At 42.3% G+C, this 21,515-nt stretch overlaps 1 protein-coding gene across 1 annotated transcript; it reads right to left on the reverse strand.

Moving 5' to 3' along the window:
- Positions 1-301: 301 nt before the first annotated feature.
- On the reverse strand, positions 302-20,026 carry LOC115328232 (intraflagellar transport protein 80 homolog; the record flags this gene model as incomplete). The annotated part of the gene is given in 17 exon segments (XM_042294079.1): positions 302-425; positions 2,139-2,311; positions 4,750-4,839; positions 5,441-5,612; positions 6,442-6,589; positions 7,817-7,949; positions 8,377-8,441; positions 8,503-8,666; positions 9,828-9,902; positions 9,986-10,159; positions 10,510-10,634; positions 14,849-14,986; positions 15,726-15,925; positions 16,479-16,547; positions 18,810-18,920; positions 19,346-19,579; positions 19,943-20,026. Coding segments are annotated over 17 exon segments (2,232 nt in total), but the record flags the coding sequence as incomplete, so codon positions are not given.
- Between the last annotated feature and the right edge of the window lie 1,489 nt (positions 20,027-21,515).

The raw sequence follows: 21,515 nt of genomic DNA on the forward strand, positions 1-21,515 counted from the left end.
GTAGACCAGGATTCAAACTTCATATAGATTTTAATTTTAAAGCTTAATAAATTCAGATCTACCAATAAGAAACACATAAAAATGTTCATGGTCGCTTTAGGCAAGCGTCACACTGTTTGAAATAAAAATATAGGTTTCATTACTAGAACGCAATCTTGAGTCTATCAAAGTGATGTGATTAAGTGGTTAGTCAATTGAGAAGTAGATCGAAAAATTCATTAAAACATACATACATGTCTAACAATGGTTGACAAGGAATGCACCATACATATGTAAAAGAAAAAAAAAAAGGAGCGAATACCTCTTTATTGTACTTTTCGAAAAGGGCACTCGATTCTTTCTTTCCAAGTCGTTCCAAGGAAAGCTTTCGGTGAGCGAGCACAGTGTCAATGTGGGAGTTGTATTTGATGGCTAGATTCAATGCGCTGCAAGGAAAAGGTTGTGCCATGCGGAAAATTACATTGGCATTCAACATTCAGAAAAATATGTTCTACGGATGGCTTTTTTCCCTCATTAAGATGGATTGCTACAACTCAATTAACTTGTAGATATCGTTCTCAAAGTAAATTACATTGAGGTGAATTTTAAAGCTTACAGTTCACATATCTCATTGAAGTAGCCTAGGCTTGCTTTTTGGATAATGTGCAGGATAGGAAGGGCCAAAATGTAACAAAAATTTGCAAATTGATGCCGTTTTTGAGTTTTAATTTTAAATTTAGGAAAAAAAAATGTATGAAAACTTTCTTTTGCATTTTGGAATTGTGGTCAGTCACAAATGTCTCATTCCGCCCTGACACCTGGGCTAAAATGAGACAGCTAGTAAAATCAACTTAAACACCCTGTTAAAGAAAGAATACAGCTTAGTCTTTGCATTTGAAACATTTGAAGTCGAACTCCCTGCACAATCTTTGTGAACCCACTCTTCGCACGCCATGCGTGCGAAGAGTGGGAAAACAGCACACAAAATGTGAGCTGTTTTGCTTCATAGTGTTTTGCACATCGGGCACTTTTAGTCACATTTGGTGCTCTTTGCACAATTTGCAGAACACTTGTGCTTCACCGGCTTATTCAGGAAGTAAAGAGTCTGCAGACTATTGCTTTCACCCTGAATAATCTTCCCCCTCTTTTTCATTTGATTCACAGTAAGTGTAGTCTATCCTCAGCATGTCATTGTATGCAAGCTCAAAAAGGGACTTCTCCATGCACACACTATACTCAATGGCATTTTTCGGTTCATTTTTAAAATTTTTTGCTGATTAGAAGGAACTTGTCATTTGGATCCTAAGTTACTTTTATAAAGCACTTATAAAAGTCAGTCAGGAGCCATTACTTGAGTTTTCTCGCATGCCTTGGAGTATATTCTTAGATCGCCAAAGGCTTTTGCTGAAACACAGATTGGATCAGACCAGGAAACGTCTATTTAAAAACTATTGGTTCTGCCACAGGCCTCTTGACTGGAGTCATCTAGTGTTGCAGCGCGAATAGACTGATGCTGTTAATGCACACTTTCTTGAGCGCTTTTTAAATGTTATTTTTGCAGCATTAAACTCTGGCTATTTTTCTTTTGTATATCCGGACTATCCTAAACCGTAAATAAAAAGATCCATAGATCAAAAAGAAACACTGACTCGGCCAAAAATTATTTTATGTCTGTTGATGCCAATATGGTCGCATTTTGCCCCTTGAATCAACTCTTATTTAAACATTGTAGTAACATTTTTATTGCATTACCAATCAAAACCTAGAGCGATAAAATTGTAACCTGAGTCAGCTAAGGAAATAGACAAATAAAATAAGGGTTGAGCTTGGTACAGTAATTTTTTAAACCTCAGTCGCACGTCTCCAGAAAAATGCAAGTGCAGAATTTAATTCCACTTTGGAAGCTCATAAAATCACAAAATATAACTGCAATTTTTTTTTTGTCTGAATGTTCTTACAAGTTGCATAGGATTTCCTCGCATTGCAAGATTAATATGAAGCTAGCGCTAAACTCAAAATGTCTCATTTTGCCTCACGTCTCATTTTGCCCCATCTTTACCCTAGCAGTTACATCATAAAAAGGGCAGAAAAAAAATTCTTAGAAAAATAAAAGTACAGTATACTCGAGGCACAATTTTTAAGAGACCCAGTCAGCTTACCGTTCCCACTGGTGAAGGCCAATGTTCATCATAATTGCACGAAACCACAATTTATTCTGGAGAAGTATGTTTTCAGCCTCCTTTTGGTTTCCACAGATCAAGGCTATCTCTGCTGATCGGACCTCATCCAGCGGTTGCGCTTTGATGTACTGAATGTAAAGCACCTTATCCACCTGCAGTGATGGAAGCGGCATTTGAACTTTCCTACCAGGTTCCGTAGCAGGCAAAATATTGATTTGGAGCAGTCACTGATGCTTTTGGAGCAGATGCCAACATCTGTTAGCACGTCACTTGAAAATGAAAAAGTGATAGCATTTCTAACCGAGCTCATCTATGACAATGATTGAGGGTCCCTCTTTGATACTGGAGTATATTTTTTATTAACTTTTGTGATAATAGACAGTGAGCAAAGAAAATACATAGCCTTATTTTCAGAAATAAGGCTATGGTCAGAGTAGGTTCCATTTGTATGGGTATTAAAAATGGTTGAAAAAAATGAAAGCCATTTACAACTCCCTGTAACACCGAATTAGAGGGCAGCTCTTGAGGAGGAGGAGGGAATCGTACTGAGGGGAGGGTATGCCCCTCCTCCCTCCTCCTCACCTCCTCATCCTGTCTGCTACTCCTCTCTCTGAGCGGCGTCGCCGTCGCCTCACGAGGGTCACGTGACCTCACGCGCGGTGCATTATGGGTCACGTGGCCCCTGTGAGGTCACATGACGATATTATCATCGTGATGACGTCATCAGTGACGTCACGCGTCCCATAATGCACCGCGCAGTTACGCCGACGGCGACGCTGCTCAAGCCGGAAACAAGTGCCTAAAAGCTCCGCTCCCAATTTAATCATTGTGCAACATTTCAGTTCAGATAAAGCATCTCTTGCTTCCCCATTTTACACACGGTAGTTTATTTAGCCTGTAAATATAATTACTGTAAAATGCCAGCAAGAACCAGCATATCTGGTAACATGTCCGTCAATAAAAACGCATCCCCCAAGTTCTATGAACCTACCAAACTCAGGACTCTATAGTTAAACTGCAAAAACAATCGCCCACAAATATTATAAAAGACTTGTTCTTTAAACGTGACACTGCCCTTTAGCGGCATTGGAACTAGAGTTAAGTCAAAGTTCGCTGCTCTTTTGATCGGCTGCTGCACGGGAACCTACTACGGTATTTATTCAAATATAGACCCGTATTCCTTTCCTTCTCTCTCTTTTTGGCTCCATTTCATTTTAAAGAAGATGAACATACAATCTAGACAAAGAAGGTCGGCCTGTAATAATCCTGAGTATAATTTGTGTGCCTTTCACGCTAAGCCAGGCGCTCCCCCAAACCAGCCGCTGCTCCTAGCACTCGGTGCAAAGTGGAGAAGCGCAACGCGCGCGCGCAAGTGAGAGGCGGCGATGGTCGACGCGAGCGGAGCAAGTGCCACGGTACACTGCAGCCACGGCACGGAGACATGTGGTGGACATGACAGTCAAGTAAATCATGAGTACGAGACCCTGGATCTGTCTTATCACACTAGCCGTCATCCTAGTATTCTGCGAAGATTTCTCGCGACTTTCAGTTCCTGACATCGCAGACATTGTCTGAAAAGTTAGACAATGTCGACGTCGGCGATCAATCGGACAGCGCATCAATCGGCCAGAGCGGTTGACAAACATTCTTTATACTCCTTTTCACCTTAAGTAGATACTACAAGCCAATGGGACCAATCAAACAACATCAAAGTGCGATATCATCTACTAAACAAATTAAGAGCAACGAATGTCCCCTGACCTGCACTTTTAGTACCTGTGTTCGTGGTTGCATGTGTCCGAGCCTTCGACTGTGCTCTAACTTAAGCATAGTTGTACCATTTCTTTTTTTACTTCTACTTCAATGAATATAAAAGTCGGCCCCATTCAGATGGGGGCACAATTCTCAGCGAAAATGGCTTTTTGGTGCAAGATGTAGCAGACTATCGTCCATGGTGCAAATAGTGGAGCAGTTCATCACTGCACCTGAATAACAAAGAAAGTCCATAGACAAAAAGTCAGCTGGAAGTGCCTATTTACTACCTGTTCTTCATACGCTGATCCCCATACTATTACATCAAAAAGCAACTTCTCAATATTCTAAATACACATATACTTTACGATGCATATTAAAAAGTGGAGTTATAGTGAATATACCACACTGGCTAGATTGCCCATAAGTTACTGCTTATTATATAAGCAGTAACTTAATGCTTATTATCTAAACTGTATGTAGTATGTTTTACTGGTGCTGTCCACACTAAACATAAGGCAATGCAAACTTGACCAGCTCATAGATTTTGTAAACATACTAGTTTCGCATAGCTTCTCTACATTCACGTGGGACATTGCTCACACCGTGACTAACTCTTTCACGGAAGTAGGAATGTTGCCTTGCTATCACATACCTGATTTACAGACATGTTAAACGCTTAGGGGTCACTTCTCTAACTTGGCTTGGGCATAGGAAAAGTTACACTGGTGGTGCCTCTTCATCTTCCAAATTATTGCAGTTTCTGTGCTTTAAACCAACACCAAAGCCTTGCAGTGCAGTAAACTGGATGCACCGACAAAGCGAAATGAAGCCTTACTTCATCAATTGCGGCGTAGGAAACTTCGGCAGTAGTGAGCTCTCTTGCGCTCAGTGACATGGCCGCTAGACAGGCCCACAGTGAAGGTACCTTAAAATTAAAAATAAGATTAAGGCACTCAAACGCATTTGCAAAACAGTGCAGTTCTTAAAGGACAGCTTCACTTAATTTTAAAATGGAGGCACTCGAGAGACATGGATGCGTTAGGGTACGTCTCGAGTCACTTTATTTAGTGACTGTAGGTGCATCAATGTCTGTTGTTTTCACACATATAATTTTTCCTGTCTCCCCCCTCCCCAAGAAAGCCCACAAATCATGATTCTGATAAATGCCAATTAATACAAACTGCCATTCTGAAGCAGGTGGGGGGTCCGTCCTCAATGGAATCTTGCAGGATTACTTTGAAAACAATTCATACCACAATTTTTAGTTCAATGCACATTTTATTAAGCCAATAAAAAAAAAGTTATTCCTGTCCCCAGTCGTTGCTGAGCAAATTGAAATAAAGCTTTATTTTCTGAAAACAAAAAGTTACAACCGACGTGTCACTTCACTGCGCCGGCCGAAAATGCTAAACAAAATAATTGATTGCCCACAAATATTGAAGACGCCAAGAGAAGAATGGATGAATATTGTTATAGAAAAAAGAAAATGATGCATATGACACGTGATAATGTGACAGAGTACATGCCTTCACAAATCTGCAGAGGCGGAGAGCATCGTCCCATCGCGACGCCGTGACATAACCATGGAGGATGGAGGCATACGGGGGCACGGCAAAGGACACCAAGGATCCGTCGGTTCTCCGCACCAAAATGTTGGAACCAAGGAAGCTCACAATGTGAGGGTTGTAGCTCAGGTCGCTGAAACGTTTTGCAGTGGTCCATCATTAACAAGGTTCGCTGACAGTTTGTAATATAATTATTGCGAAAGGTAGCCAGCAGCTGGAAATCTAGCTTTTATGTTTACATTGATCCACCCGCATTACCCCCCCTCCAAAAGAAAAAAAAAATTCAAGTAAATTCCACACAATGAAGCAACAAAAGTAATAAACCAGATATAGCCCAGATATATGTAGCTCACAAAGCTCGAATCAATGATATAGTCCAGATATAGCTAAGAAATAATTTATATATAGCTGAACAAAGACCAAATTGTTCAAAAATTTATTCAAAGGAACGCTGAACTTTTAAAAAAAATATATTTTTAAGTGCTTGAATACACTTGTTTTGCTTTGTTCCTCTTCTTTTGCATGCTGTCTGCCCTTGTGTCACATGCAAAATAAATTTTTTCCCCTCCGCCTCCGCCCGCCCCGCCCCGCCCCGCCCCGCCCCGCCCCGCCCCGCCCCGCCCCGCCCCGCCCCGCCCCGCCCCGCCCCGCCCCGCCCCGCCCCGCCCCGCCCCGCCCCGCCCCGCCCCGCCCCGTCCCGCCCCGCCCCCCCCCTCAAATAAAGAAAAAAAAGCTTTTAGCACAATGTTTAGGGCACTACAAGACTCGTCTGAGGGATTCCAAAACATGCTTCTATTTCTGGGTCGACGGCTTGAGGTAGAAGCGCGTTTTAGAATCGCTTCTAACTTAAAAAGCGTCTTGCAAAATAAATATCTCGTTAACATTTTTTTTTTTGCAGGGACAGTTCTGTTTTGCGACATTCATGTTTTATATATACGGGCACTTGGTAAATCCAGACGCACCTCATCTCTCTCTCTGTGACGGTTTGTGGCAGGAGACTGCGGTCAACAAAGGCAGCAGCAGGGTGGTTCCAGATGATAAGTTTTCCTTCCTGCAGTGCTGCAAGGATGCTAGCAGTGTCATTCCAGCAGAGGGAACCAATCATGACACCTGGATCAACAGGAACGCAGAAATCGAACAAAATTTTGTGATAGGCTATTTTATGTTTCAAAGATGATTTGGGGTGCCCGTTCACACATTTCCACTTACTGTAAACGACTTTATTTTCTCGCAAAAATTAAGTCATTTACAGCTATAGTTCATTGCAGCTCAAGAAGGTGGGGCGAGGGAAAGGAAGGCCAGGAAGGAGGAAGCAGGCGGAACTCTTTAGCATTTTGTCTGCTTCCTCCTCCCCGGCCTTACTTTCCCTCGCCTTACCTTCTTGAGTAGCAACAATCTATAGTATTTTTTTTCCCCTCTGAAAATAAGTATTAGATCATGGCACCCATGATTAACAAGAGCATATTTATAGTCTACAAGATGCAGTAGCTCTTAGCCCACCATCTCTATTGCTTACACTCATTTAGTCAGTAATAATTAAATAACAAAACCAGATATAAAGTGCTCAAGTTGAAACATCACTAAAACAATTTAGTGTTAGTTTTAATCGAATATGCTTGCTAAATGAATGCATCAATTACAGACCAGACTGGTTATATGTTGGTTTGGCATCAGTAGACAATTTTAATTTCATTTTTGACTGAACACAAAAAGAACCATTGAATGTCAAAAACGAGGCCATGAGTAGTTGTTAGAACACGCCCAAATTTTAGTGGTGGACATGACACATCAGCATGTGGTGACATCAGCATGACACATCAGCAGGCATGTAGTGGATGTGACACAACAGATCAGTCAAAAGTTAAATGCTTTATATCTGTGACTAACTTCATCTCCAAAATCAACCAAGCAGTCAAAATTTGTGTTCCCTTTCTCACTTATTTCTAGAAAAAGCACTGTCACTAAAAGGAGAACCTGGAAAAAGTCACATCACCTGTCATGACTGGTTCTGAAGAACACAGGCTCTCACACATCATGGGAGAAGAAGAAAAACAGACAAGGGGCAGGAACATACGAAAGTGTGCAATATTTTTTTATTTTTTTCTGTCCCTGTTCCTCTCTCCTTCAGTTCTTATATGAACAGTATTTGAGATACCACATTTTGTTGTCATATTGCTCCAGAAAGGAAGGCACTGTAACCATCCCCTTCTGTGTTCTTGAGTCTCGGCTTTTATTACCATGAATCACCACCAGCTAGCTTGTTCTTTAAGTATTGTCGCACTGTAATGAGCAAGCAATATTTCTCTAGAGCGCTCTTTTAAACTCGAGGGTACTCACCAAGCTTTACGTTGTCTACATGCTTTTCATTGCGCAAACTGACGAGGTACAAGTCCTTGTTCTTGTCGAGGACAGCCAACTTGCGCTGGATGGATGGCCCGCACTGGTCTATGCCGACCTCCGTCACTTCAAGCTGGAAAACAAACAAATCTTGGAAGACGACTTTCTTTCAAATCTTTCGATTGCTCTTTTAATATGAGTGTATATTTCAAGAAAAGGTGCCACTACAAATTTAAGCCGAAAAAAGACCAAAAAAAAAGATTTTATCACCTACAAAGCAAAATCAGTCTTTTCATGGTCCAATCTAAACTGAAAATCCGCTTCAGAGTCCCTTTATAATGCAACAAACGAAACCAAACTTCAAGCACTGATAAACAAAACCAACAATCTGTAATTATCCAATCCACCCCCCTAAGAAAACTGAGCTAACGTGCAAAGTTACTGAAACAATTGATCTCAACAACTAAGAAAAGCTTGTCACAAAATTGAAGCATCAATAAGATGTGGGGCATGCTTGCAGGAAGGCGCGAGTGCCGCCGGAAAAATTCCCTTTGACGTACCTTGTGAACGTAAGGTTTCCCGTCACCCGCCGGCTTTCCCGTCTGGGTGTCGAACAAGTACACCACTGTAACCAAGAACGACGTTCACGACAATGTTTCCCTGTAAGGGCGCATGGCATCACAGACCTCTCTCGTCGGCCTTGTCTCGGACCGCAACAATGCTGTTGCTCAGGGCCACCGTGAACCTGTTGAGCATGTCGGGACGCATGCCCGCCCATTTGGGAGAACACACAAACTTGCCGTCATAAGTGTACACATAGAGACCTGCGCTTTCCACCAGGAGAAAATACCTGAACGAAAAAAAATCAGTCTCACGAGTTAAACCATAAAGGAGCACGTATAAAGCAACAAAATGCAGTTTCTGCACCACAAAACATCTACAGTGATGTCTCGTTAATATATGAAGACTTTCATTTCCTCCAAAAAGCATCCATAATGCGGGTTGTCCATAATAACGGGACAAAAGAGCATGTGTTTACCCAGTTCGTCCCCAAAAATGTTAATACAGTGGGGTATCCGTATTATTGACGTCCATATTAGTGTGACGTGACTGTACTGCTTCATGGCACAAAACAGTTTCTTTTTTTAAATTTTGTCTTACCGCAGGCAGCAATATATTTTATGGCCACCTGAGCAAGGTCCTATATCTCTGTTTTTGTTAAACATGCACATATTATTTAAAAATCTTCTCCTGAGCAAATAATTTTTACTAGGTACTTCAGAGGTCAAATTGTATGTGTCCTCCCTTATATACTGAAGGAATGAGAGTCAAAATATGCTTTTTTATGCACCAATTAGTAACAGTACAAAATATTTTTAACAAGATAGCAAAACATGAGCATAAATATAAACACATGTGCAATTCCCATTCATGCTAGTTTTGATATATAAACCACAAGCAAGCGTTTATGTCCTTGTCGTCGTCTTCCAAAGGACATAAGCAGGCACCCGTGATCTAGGGGCCGAGCTGGCCCTGAAACATTGGGTTTTCAAGCTTCAGATGGTTATCGAGTTTTTTCTCTTCTATATTAAAAATTCCTAACCAAGTAGATGTCTACCAAAAGGTTCACTTACAAAGATATAGATATAGATCGAAAATCTTTCGGTATGCAATCATAAAATGACTTCTCACTTATGCATGCTACCATAGGATAGCTGCTGTACCCCAATGGCAATTATTTTGTCGACTATTTCTCACCCGGGCTTCTGCAAGCTGGTTAAGAGGACAAATAATCGACTCCCCACAGTGTATCAATAGTTTCATAACACCAGCCTTTTAGGTATGTCTGTGATCTGATCTGAATTACAACTGTTTCCAGAGGAGCAGATGCTTGGAGTTAACCAGGGCATGCTGCACAGTTTGTAAGGTTTAAAAATTTTGAGAAGAACTTGATGCATGCTACCATACTCCATGGTGAACTCACCCTTGAAGAACTACTTTCAGAGCTTACCTCTCAGCCTGCACTACGAGACATATGCTGCCTTCTCGCAAGTCAAACACCTGGGGGGTGTTCCAGTTTCTGGTGCTGTCAGAATGTAAAAGCAGGGGCAAAAATGTCTGAAACTTCAATGCTACATAGTGCCATAAAATTGCAAAAGAACCCCTTACCTATAAATGTAGCACTGAGTGGAGGTGACAACAATGAGGTGGCTGTACATCATAGAGATCTTGATGATACTGTCCTGAAAATCAAGTGCTTCCGTGGCATCCGTTGTGACATTTTTCACGGATATCATTTTTCTTCCAACCGTTGAAACTTCAAAGTTTTTCCATTCGAGACGTCTAAACAAAGGAAACGACAAACAGGCTATGTTGCATTCCGACAGTTTTCATACATTTCTAGGAAAGCTTTTCAGAAAAACTCAAGTAAAACCTACATATATGTAAAAACACAAAACAAAAAAAAAACTCTTATGTTACAGAGTTTTGCAGAGAACTCATGAATTATATTAAATGATATAAAATTATTTTAAAGATTGTTCATCCATAAAAAGGATTAGCACACTTTTCAACAAAAATTGGTAAAACAATATAAGAAGTCATAGGATCGAATTATATAGTACATAAAAAAAAGTTGATGTCTGCAAAAGCCTCTTGAATCTATCAATCTCATGAATGATGTCATAGCATACCTGTCTATGATGTGGGCAAATATAACTTGGCCATTTCCACAAGCTCCTGCTACTTGGGTGCCGTCACTAGACCATTCTAGTGAATATATGCTTTGTGTTTGAGGCTTGTCAAGTGAATAAGACCACTAAGAAAGGGACATCATATAATCAACAAAAGATATTTTCACTTAAAGGGATACTGAACCGAAATGTCGAGCTCACTAAACAAGGCCGGGTGGATAGGCGGGAAGCTGCAAAACCAAAAAATATCACTCATTCGGCGATATATCTAACGGATTGCCGTATTTTTCGGGAAAGAAGTGCGCAATTGAACCCGGCCGACGAGGCCGACGAGACAAGGCACGTCACGATTCCCATTCTCTCTCATCCTCGCAACGTCCCGTCAAGGTGGTGAATTGAAGCGAGGAAAAGAGAAGCGAGGGTGCTTCTCCTCATTCTCAAATTCTCCCGGAGGACAGTTACGTCAAAGAACTCGCTTGATCGCGCCCTTTTTTTCGAAAAGTACGGCCATCCGTTTGAGATATTGATGTACGAGTGATGTTTTGGAGTTCGTAGTGTCCGGTTCAACACTTCTGCAGCCTTACTTTGCGAAATCCAAATTTCGGTTCAGTATCCCTTTAATGACATAAATAGTGATCCATCACAACCACTGAGTGCAGGTTAAACAGGGTGAATTTACCCTAGACCGGAGTTTTCTGAAGGATGACACAAGCACAAAGAAGACACAGCTGAATGTTAATAACCAGGAAACACATTTACCAGGAGGTTAGTAGGTTACTTATTTGCGTTCCTCATCCAGGGACGGGTCCAGGACTCCGTTTTGGCGGGGGGCGAGAAAATTTATAAGGATACTATTCTCCCGTTCTTTCTGTGTACCTATGTCAAATTGCCCTCCGAGAAGGGGGGAGGAGGGGGGGGGGGGGTCGACTTTGTTTGGGGGGGGGGGGGCGGCGGCCGCCCCTGTCGCCCCCCCCTTGAATCCGCCCCTGTCCTCGTTCTTGGATATGCAAGAGGTTGTACGCAATACAGCAGTGGAAGCAGCATTTGACCTTTTGTAGCAGGCTCTGTAGCAGGCAATATATTTGTTTGGAGCAGACAGTGATGCTTTTGGAGCAGGTTCCAACATCCGTCAGTACGTCACTTGAGAACGAAAAAGTGATTGCATCTCTCAATGAGTTTGATGGTGATCAAGAGTTCCTCTTTGATATTTGAGCATATTACTTATTATCGCTTATGATAAAAATGAATAGGGCAAAGAAGGAACACAGTCTTCTTAAATAAGGCTCTAGTGAGAATACTTAGGTTTCATTTACAATGGGTATTAAAAAATGGTTGAAAAGTGAATCATAGCTCAACACTTCATTGGGATAAATCCTCTCTCACCTCCTCATTTTACACTCGGTTAGTTTGTTTAGCCTGTAACTATAATTTCTATACAATGCCAGCAAAATAGCATATCCACTAAAACATCTACCAACAAAAATGCCTCCCATAAGTTTAATGAAACGACCAAACTCGAGACTAATATCATAAACTGCAAAAACAACCACCCAAAAATATTATAAAAGCCTACACTCGCGCTTTAAAGGCAACACTGCTCTTTAGCGGCTAAGAACCAGAGTTATGCCAAAATTCGCTGCTCTTTCGATCGACAGTTGCATGGGAACTACCGTGACTGCCGTATTTATTCAAATATATGCCAGTGCTTGCTTCTCTCCTCTATACATGCTCAGTTTTTTTTGTTTTTTTTTTTAATTAGAAATAATTTACAAGTAGGACAAAGAAGGTCGACCTGTAATAATCCTGAGGGTAATTTGCGAGCCTATCGCTCTAAGCCAGGCGCTCCCCCAGGTCAGTCGCAGCTCCTAGCACTCCGGTGCAAAGCGGTGAAGTTTGACGCACGCATGCTGGCGAGTGGTGGTGAAGGTTGACGCGAGCGGCACAAGCGCCATGGTCCTCTGCAGCCACAGAACGAAGGCATGTGGCAGACATGATAATCAAGTTATCTTATCAGGAATACAAAACCCTGGTTTTCTTTTATCACAGTTGCCACAATCGGCAATCCTACTACCCAGGCGAAAATTTCTAACTGGGACCAGTTGGCACCTCAACTGGTTTCAACTGGGGCTAACTGGTCCCAACTGGGAAGCAACTGGGACTAACTGGTCCCAACTGGGAATCAACTGGGACCAATAGGAGTCCAACTGGGGCCAGCTGAGGGGTCAACTGGTTTGAACCATTCCCAGTTGGGAGTCAACTGGTTTGAACCATTCCCAGTTGGGAGTCAACTGGTTTGAACCATTCCCAGTTGGGAGTCAACTGGTTTGACTCCCAGTTGGGAATGGAGTGCACTGGAACCAGTTAGGAAAGTAACTGGTTGGAGCGATTCCCAGTCGGACTTCAAATGCCTTTCCCGTTCCCAGTTCACACTGGGCAACAATTTGGACAAGTTGGGGGTGTATTGACTTTTGCTAATGAAGAAAACTAAAAACACTAACATTTTTAGATTTATACAAATAGGGAATTTTTAATTACTGGGGTACATTTATATATTTATAAAAATAATATAAAAATTTTAATTAACTAAATAATTTTTTTAATTGGAAAATATAATTAATGACACATTGTGTTCACCTAAATGAACTTTTAGTGCATTATTAAAATATATTAAAACATTTATTTAAATACCTACAGTATTTTTTTTCTTTTAATAAATAAATTTATCTTTTGACTAATCAGAGCTAGCCGGCCGCCGTGACACGCGGGTGCGGATTAGTGGTACGCGCTGTCGACAGATGGCGCTGCCTATGCTGACGCCGGAGTCGGACGGACGCGGTAGAGAAGGGTCGCCATGTCGCCATCGCCCAAGTTGGCGTCGTTATGAAAATGTCAAAACTACAGCTGCGCTTCTTTGGACCTAACTGTACACACGCCATGGTGGCGGCGGTGAACTTCGAGGATGGAACGATGCAGTTCAGCGATCGGAGGGCACCCAGGAAAGACCGGACGGAAGAGAACACGCCGCGGAGAGCACAATGGCGAAAATGGCGGGAGGTCTACCTCGAAAATGTTCGACTGTTGTGACAGATTGCAAGGTGGAAGCGCTAGCGCATCTCATCAGGACTTCACCTGCGCAACGCAGGATCACGGGTGAGCACCTTTCTTCACGCGATGGGAAGAGAAGCTGAGGACGTCTTCACTAACAGACGCCAGCGGCCGATCTTCCTTCATCTCATGAATACCACCTCTGAAAAAGCGATTCAACCGTCGCAAGCAAGTGGCTAAACCCGGAGCGTGTACGTCACCGAACCTATTTAGTTTCATTCTCCAAGTTTTTGACAATAAATTCTTGTCACCCTTCCATTTTGTGCCGTGTTTCATTGTTGCTGGAGTTGGTACCAACTCCAACTGGGACCAATTCCAGCTGGGACCAACTCCAACTGGGACCAGTTGCAACTGGGAATTGTTCCATAAACCAGTTGCAACTGGGACCAACTGGTCCCAGTTGGACGACTTCAACTGGGACCAGTTGTAACTGGGAATTGTTCCATAAACCAGTTGCAACTGGGACCAACTGGTCCCAGTTGAAAATTTTCGCCTGGGTATTTCGCAAAGTTTTCTGGGGACTCTTAATTCCTGACATTGACGACATTGTCATGAAATCTAGACGATATCGGCAATCAACCAGCCAGCGTATCTTCCGGCCAGAGCGATTGATGCCCAGCATCAACAGCTCTGACTGGTTGATTCGTAGCATCAAAGCGCAACATCATGACATTCATTTCGTTGTATGTGTTCTTTCATCGGCTAGACCAAACAAGCGCAGACAATGTCCCATGACTTGCCCTTTGAGTACCTGTGCTTGTGGTTGTATGTGTTTGAGCCTTCGACTGTGCTCTGACCTAAGATGAAAAGAACTATACGATGAGTAGAGACGCCGTGAAATCCATTTTTGTAAAACTTTTCTTTCCTTCTGCTTTTCTGAACATTAGGGTCGACCACCATTAAAATATAAATTTTTTTTGCTTTAAGCCTTTCTCGGCGCAGGTCTGGCGCAGTTTTCGGCAAAAATGGCATTTTGGCACAAGATGTAGCAGACTTTCATTCATGGCGCAATTTGGCACAAATGGCGCAGCATTTCAACCACTGGCAATAGAAAGCTGTAAGGTTTGGGAACAAATTCACTTTATATAGTGCTTGTAAGCAGAAGTGTACTTGTGGTCAGTCTTTTTCTGGATCGCTTTCCGTCCTTTCTTGTCAATCGTCTGTCCTGTCTGCACTCCATTCCACATTTCTGCCCATTATAAATGTTAGCTTGATAAGTGAAAGAAACACTCACCCCAGTTTTGTCACAGAGCCTTAGGGAATTGTATGAGCCAACAGCGAACAATTCGCCATCCGGCGTCCATGCCAGGGATGTGATAGGGTAGTCGTTGGGATGGCACGAATACAGAATGTGCCCAAATGTGTCCCAGAGCTAGGAAAACAACAGACAGGAAATAATCATCCATCAAAACTAGGATTAAGAAAAAAATAAATGGTGCATGAAAACAGTCACAGCTGCTTTGTTGCTTTTTAAGGAGTAGCTCTTTAAAGGGCAACTCCGGCCACATTTGGGATTACGAATGTTTTCAGCAAAGGCAGTGTCCCTGAAATGCAAGGTATATATTTTTTTGTTTCAATATTGTGTGCAGTTCTATAAATATCACGTCTCAAAGTTTGCTTTATGGCATCTACGACAAAACTAAAACCACCTGCTAGAGGGATGGAAACAATGATCATCAGTCGTACGGCTGTGACGTGACGTCACCGTGGTGCTGTGCACGTGGTACCACCAATCCACCGCAGCTCCACCACGACGTGACATCACAGGGGTGCTGCGCCAGTGTCCCTCAACTAAAAACTTACCCGCTTGCCATCTGCTAAAGAGCGCAGCTAGTCGCATCTTTAAAATTAGTTTCAGTAGAGTACTACAGCCTAACTTTGACATAATACTTTGGCTATGATCATATTTCGTGCCACTAAAGTGTACCAGTAATTTTTTTGACCAGAGTCACCCTTTAAGTTCAAGGATTTTTGTCACCGAAGAAAGCATACCAAGAGTTCTTTCTGCATTTCAAAACTCAAGCATTTGCTTGAACGGAGGCTCCTAACGTCCATTCTGGTCCGTCGTAAGGTGAAATGGAGTGTTTAGTATTGGTGTCACTGGAGCGCACCTTATACTTGCAGTCTTCCGAGCCAGAGAGGATTAGATTGTTGTTTGTGTTCCAGGCGACTGCAAGGACCAAGCCGTCGTGGCTTTTCCACTGGGTTGGCTTGGAGTTTGGCTGCAGGGGCTTGATGACCAGGTGCATGCCCATGCTGTACAGAACCTGGTTGGAGTTTGGGCCCCAGGCAACGCAGTAGATGGGCTGAGCTGCAAAGCATTGATGCAGCTTTCTGCACTGATAAACATGTCCAACACAATGCTCCGACAGGAACTTCCGTGAATCAAAGACTATGAGAAGCCAGCATTAAGAAAATAATTATTTGCAGCATAAAACAAAGCATACTTCCTAAAGATGGTTCTCAGATGTCATCTAGGAATTTTATATGACCTGTTTTTTGTTTTCTTTTTGTTAATATGTCATCCTAAAAAAAAAAAAATAAACATGAAAATGAAGAATGATGGTATACAGAGCAATTTAACTTTGAGTATTTTGACTCTTATATAGCGCTTTTAATTTGGAATTCAGTGAAAATCTGGCGACATATCGCAAATCCTATCTTGACATATTGTAAATAAAATATCGATTAGTATCAACAACTTGTGCGAGCTCCTCTGAAGTGGCTCACATTTCTTCCTCAAGAATTAATTTCTTCTTTTTTTTTTTCTATTAAAGAAGACAAGTTGCATTGCAGATCGTTCTTTACCACATTTCAAAATGCAAAGATTTATGTCTGTGTTATGTATTGCTTGAAAGTCTTACAGTTGGTTGATAGAGTAGATCGGAGCATTCCATTCCTCGACCAGATCTTCACGTGGCCATCTTCACCAGCTTGTAACAGACGTGCACAAACAAGAGGCAAGTTGTAACCAGTCAGGGTAGAGCTAATCACCGTCACTCTAGAACAGGGCTCTCAAACTCATCCGAGTGTCGGTGTGATATAAACCACTCCCCATAGGTCGAAGGCCAACGTAAGGTGGGGGGGAGAGGGGGGGGGGGGAGTTAAGAGATTTTATTGAGAACGAACCTTGTGGTCTATTCTTTTTGTAAGCCCGCAGTTTGGCAGTGATATTTTTAGCTTTCTTGATTTGCGCCCTTACCTGATATAATAACACAAGTTAAAGTGACACCACTTTGCCAATGTGCAAAAGCTTTTTAATAAAACAAGAGAGCAAGCACGTCGTTCCTGTTGCTCAATTCACTCAAGAAACTTCAGCTTAACATGTTCCGAAAAAAAAAAAAAAAAAAAAAGTCCATGAGATAATTTTTGTTTTACTAAGGGTTTGTATTATTGGTGATAACTTTTGAAGGCCAGAATCTCGAACTCGTAGGTGTATCTATGGCAGTTTCTCCTAAGCGAGAGTTTGCGCAGCCAAGGTCTGTCCTTGCCCGAAGAAAGCTAGGAAGCAAAAATTAAAACGAAACACAAGGCAAATGAAAACAAAATAGTACAAACGATATGATACATAATAAGAGCAGAGCTACGCATGAAGCGGAAATGAACCAGCAACATGAGATCATTATGGCGCATGCCATTTCTAGCGCTCGAGACATGGGAACGGGTGTATGCAGCCAGTTGCCTGTGGGCCGTGTGATTGAGACCCTTTCTCTAGAAGGTAAGCCAATCAGGATACTGATTCTAACTGAATAGAGTTCTAACTGAATGTGTACTTTCTTAGACCAAACATAAGAAATATGACAATATTCTTAGTACTTTTAATATTAGCAGGTTATTCAGTTGCTTACTCCACCAGTATGCTTTTACAAGGCAGTTAATATTTAGTAATGATGCTGCACAGTTGCAACTAGGGTGACCACCCGTCCCGCGACTCGCGGGACTGTCCCGCATTGAGGGCTCGTGTCCCGCGTCCCGCAAGAAATTTTCAAATGTTCAAAATGTCCCGCATTTCATACTGTCGTAAAATTCACTCAGTAACTCATGGTGCTGCCGAACAACGGGGCACGGGGAAGCGCAGAGGTCGCTGTTAATCGTGTGAATCGCATGGGTACGCCATTTTCTATCCAAGCATTGCGGGAAGCGACCGTCGTTCTCGCAGTAGAACCGACGCGCTTGCTCCGTTGCGCCTCTCCCCTTGGTAGCAAAATATTGTAAGAAAAATTTCTCGACAAAATTTTAGATATAAGATACTGTAATTATTTTCATATCACTGTGTCACAGCAAAAGGTTTGCCGTGGATTTCTTTTTTTCTTTTTTCGTGAAGACAACTACACAAGGGAAAAAACCTGCAACTCACAAGGGTCGAAAAAGAACATACTGTTAAAAATTTGTGTACACTCTAAAAAAAGCCCGTGCGTATACTTTCACGCACAACACTCGGCGGGCCGATCACCGCGAGTTACGGAGGCAGCTCAGCGAATGACGACGCCGAAGCATATGTTTAAACCCCCCCCAAAAAAAAAAAAAACGCAGTCTGAGTTGTGACATTACGCAATGCAAGTGCGACGTTTTGCATTGCTTAATGTCAAAACTCCTGCGTTTTTCGGTCTAAACATATGTTTCGGCATCGTCATTCGCTGAGCTGCCTCCGTAACTCGCGGTGATCGGCCCGCCGAGTGTTGTGCGTGAAAGTAGACGCACGGGCTTTTTTTATAGAGTGTAGCACCATGTTGCGATAAAAGTAAGCTTTGACAGGAAACGATAACCAGAAAAAGATTTACGCTTTCTTATTTCCATTTGATGAATTGAGTTCTGCTTCAGTTGATTTTTATGTTTTAGGTTTCGACACATTTAATAACACATTTGGCATAAAAAAAAAAGTATATCACTGGGAGTAAAAAAATATTTGAGCTGAGTTGCTGAGCCTGCAATACGATTAGAAGGTGTATAAACAGCACAGGGTATTAAATGTGTTAACAGAGCCTGGGTTCGTAATGTGCGCGTTAATAAATTTCCTCTACCCCCCCCCCCCCCCCCCCCGCCTCCCGCCCTCACTGCCCCGCTGTCCCGCATTTCGCTTGCAGGAAGGTGGTCACCCTAGTTGGAACTGAAGGAAATTAATCGCATATACAAGCACAAGCACTATAGGCAACCCCGATGAGTTCAGAATTATTCAATGTGTGGCAAACTCAGACCGGTCACGAGAGCCGTGGCGTCAGGACTCCATTGCCCTGCGAGGACAGCACCCCTGTGGGCTTCAACCGCCTTTTCGATTCTTCCATTCTTCGAGAGGAGGCAGAGCTTTCCTACAAACAAGAAAGCACAAAATAATAATTTTATACAAGCTCATAACTATTTTAGTCCCTATATGCTGCTTTCTTAATTTGTCTGATATTCGTTAAACCTGCTGGCAAGCTTTATGCCATACCGCTCAACAGTAATCCCAGAAAGATTACTCTCATAATATAAAACTTTGTTGATCAATAAAGATAGTAAAGCTCTGCAACTGTGTCCATATACTGACGATACAAGTCCAGTTGACAAAATTCCTTATCAAATTGTCTGATGATAGGTCTCATAGGCCAAACGTCATCTGCCGTTTTGAGGTTCTCTAAAGTTCCGTGTTATCGTGGTGCAAATGAAGTCTGCTTGATAATGTTTTTTACCCATCCCTGTAACAAGAGAAAAAAAAAAAAAAAAAGAAGAGGATGCTTGACACTTTGGATCCTACCATCACTTGTCGTGATTAGTATGACATCTCCACCGCCGGGACTTTTCCTCGTCACTCCAGTGCCGGCGATTCGTGGGAGCGTGTGGATCGAAGTTGGGAACAGATCTTCGGGCAGGTCTGTGAGTTTGGCGCTGTCCTTGGTAACCAGGTTCCACGACAGGATTTTGTGATCATCACTGCACGACAGCACCTCGTCTGTGGTGCTCCAGGTAACGCCGCTGGCAATCTCCGCATTTATTTCTCAATCAGGGATCAACAACATGTGCTGGGGTACGGGCACAAGAAATGACAACGAAATGTTGCTGGTAATTTCAGGTAGCAAACACGAACGACGCATGTCTATCTATATATATATATATATATATATATATATATATATATATATATATATATATATATATATATATATATATATATATATATATATATATATATATAAAGTGTTCAGTTATTTTAACAAAGAAAATTGTGATTTCGTTATGAACCGAGTGAAGCACTGTAAAGTTTAGCAAAACAAGTTCGAATAGTCTTGAAAGTTGAGAACGAAAAATATGCACACTCTAAACCTGAGCAGGCAGATCGCGCAACAAAGGATATGTTTGGGCTCCTTGTGTAGGTAAGTCTTGAGTCTCATATCAACAAGCTTTTTAGTAATCCCAATAATCCCAGACACTTGAGTGGATCACGATCCTACGCGAGCGAAAGTTCGAAAGATGCAAACTTCGTTGCCATGGCGTTTTTCCTGTTGCTAGGAGACGAGGCTCGATTAACGTTGGTCTCGACTCTCGACTTCGGATTATGCTCTTGAATGTCAAATTACGCGAAAAAATAATTCTGGTATTGGGAATAGCAGGATAAAAATAAACTAGTGTTTATATTGTTGAAAATAAAGTTAATATATTTTAAATTATTTAAAAATAAAATTACGAGTTGTTTTCGTTTTCTGCGGAAGCCAATTTGGGGGTTTCGGTTTCAGTTTCGACTCGCTGCGCGACATAGTTAACGCAAATTTAACACCAGCGTCTTTTTTTTCCCTTTTTTTTTGGAGGGGCATTGGGGGTGTAAAATTTTACCCCTTAGGTTAATTCCCCAAATGAGCACTTCTCATCGTACTTGTTATTTTTGTATGAATTAAAGCCCTGGCTCTACGATGAAAACTGGCAGTCGCTCGTACGCGCCAACAGTGGCGCGCTATCTACTCACTGCAATACTGTACGAAGGGGTCCACTCAGTTCATTCCAAGATACTTCATCCCAGGACACTTCATCCCAGACACTTTATACCAAAGGTGTTTCATCCCAAGACGTTTGATCCCAAGATGTTTCATCACCTGGGATGAAGTGAGTAGCCCTTGAATCTGCTGGATCGTGTGGACTATTCTGGTATGAAATGTCGTTGTATGAATTGTCCATGGGATGAACTGTCTTGGGGCGAAACATCCTGGGATGAAATGACTTTGGTATGATGTGTCTGGGATGAACTGTCCTGGGATGAAGCGACTTGGGATGAAGTGTGGTAGAGCCTGTACGAATGCTTCCAAAATGCACGCATGAGTTCTATACGGTAGTGTAATGTAGTGCGCCGCGCACAACGGTAGACCGCGCTTACTGGTTCGGTATGTTCTCAAGCAGGGCGCAATACAGTTACAGCAGTCCATAGAGAGCACGAAGCTGCGCAGTGTGGGGTACTTGTTCTAGGGTGCCTCAATGACCTTCTGTTTAGAGTGATACCACCTTTTGTAGTACCCGATGCCGACAGCACGCGCTCACGGGGAAGATACAAAGAAATCGACGAAAACAAAATGTCGCCATAGCACAGTCAGCGCCACAGACGCGTGCAGGGACACGCTCTTTCACGCGTTTCTGAACAAAAAATAAATGTAAAAGTGGGAACAAAATGGCCAGATGTCTCCACTCTAAGCAAAGCGCACATGAAGGCACCCTAGGTTGGGCGGCGGAGAAAAGCTCACCGGAGAAAAGCTCACCGGAGATAAGCTCACTGGAGAAAAGCTCACCGCAAAACCGGCAGATGCAGAGAAAAGCTCACAGATTTTTTTTTTTTTTTTTTTTTTACTTAGCGGATTTTGCGTTAAACTTGGCAATTTAACACAATTCGCATTCGCCACTTCATTAAAAAAAAAAAAAAAATTTCCTCTTTCTTGTAATATTTT

This window comes from Ixodes scapularis, unplaced genomic scaffold, assembly GCF_016920785.2.
Source record: "Ixodes scapularis isolate PalLabHiFi unplaced genomic scaffold, ASM1692078v2 PGA_scaffold5__190_contigs__length_132052651, whole genome shotgun sequence".
Taxonomy (NCBI): domain Eukaryota; kingdom Metazoa; phylum Arthropoda; class Arachnida; order Ixodida; family Ixodidae; genus Ixodes; species Ixodes scapularis.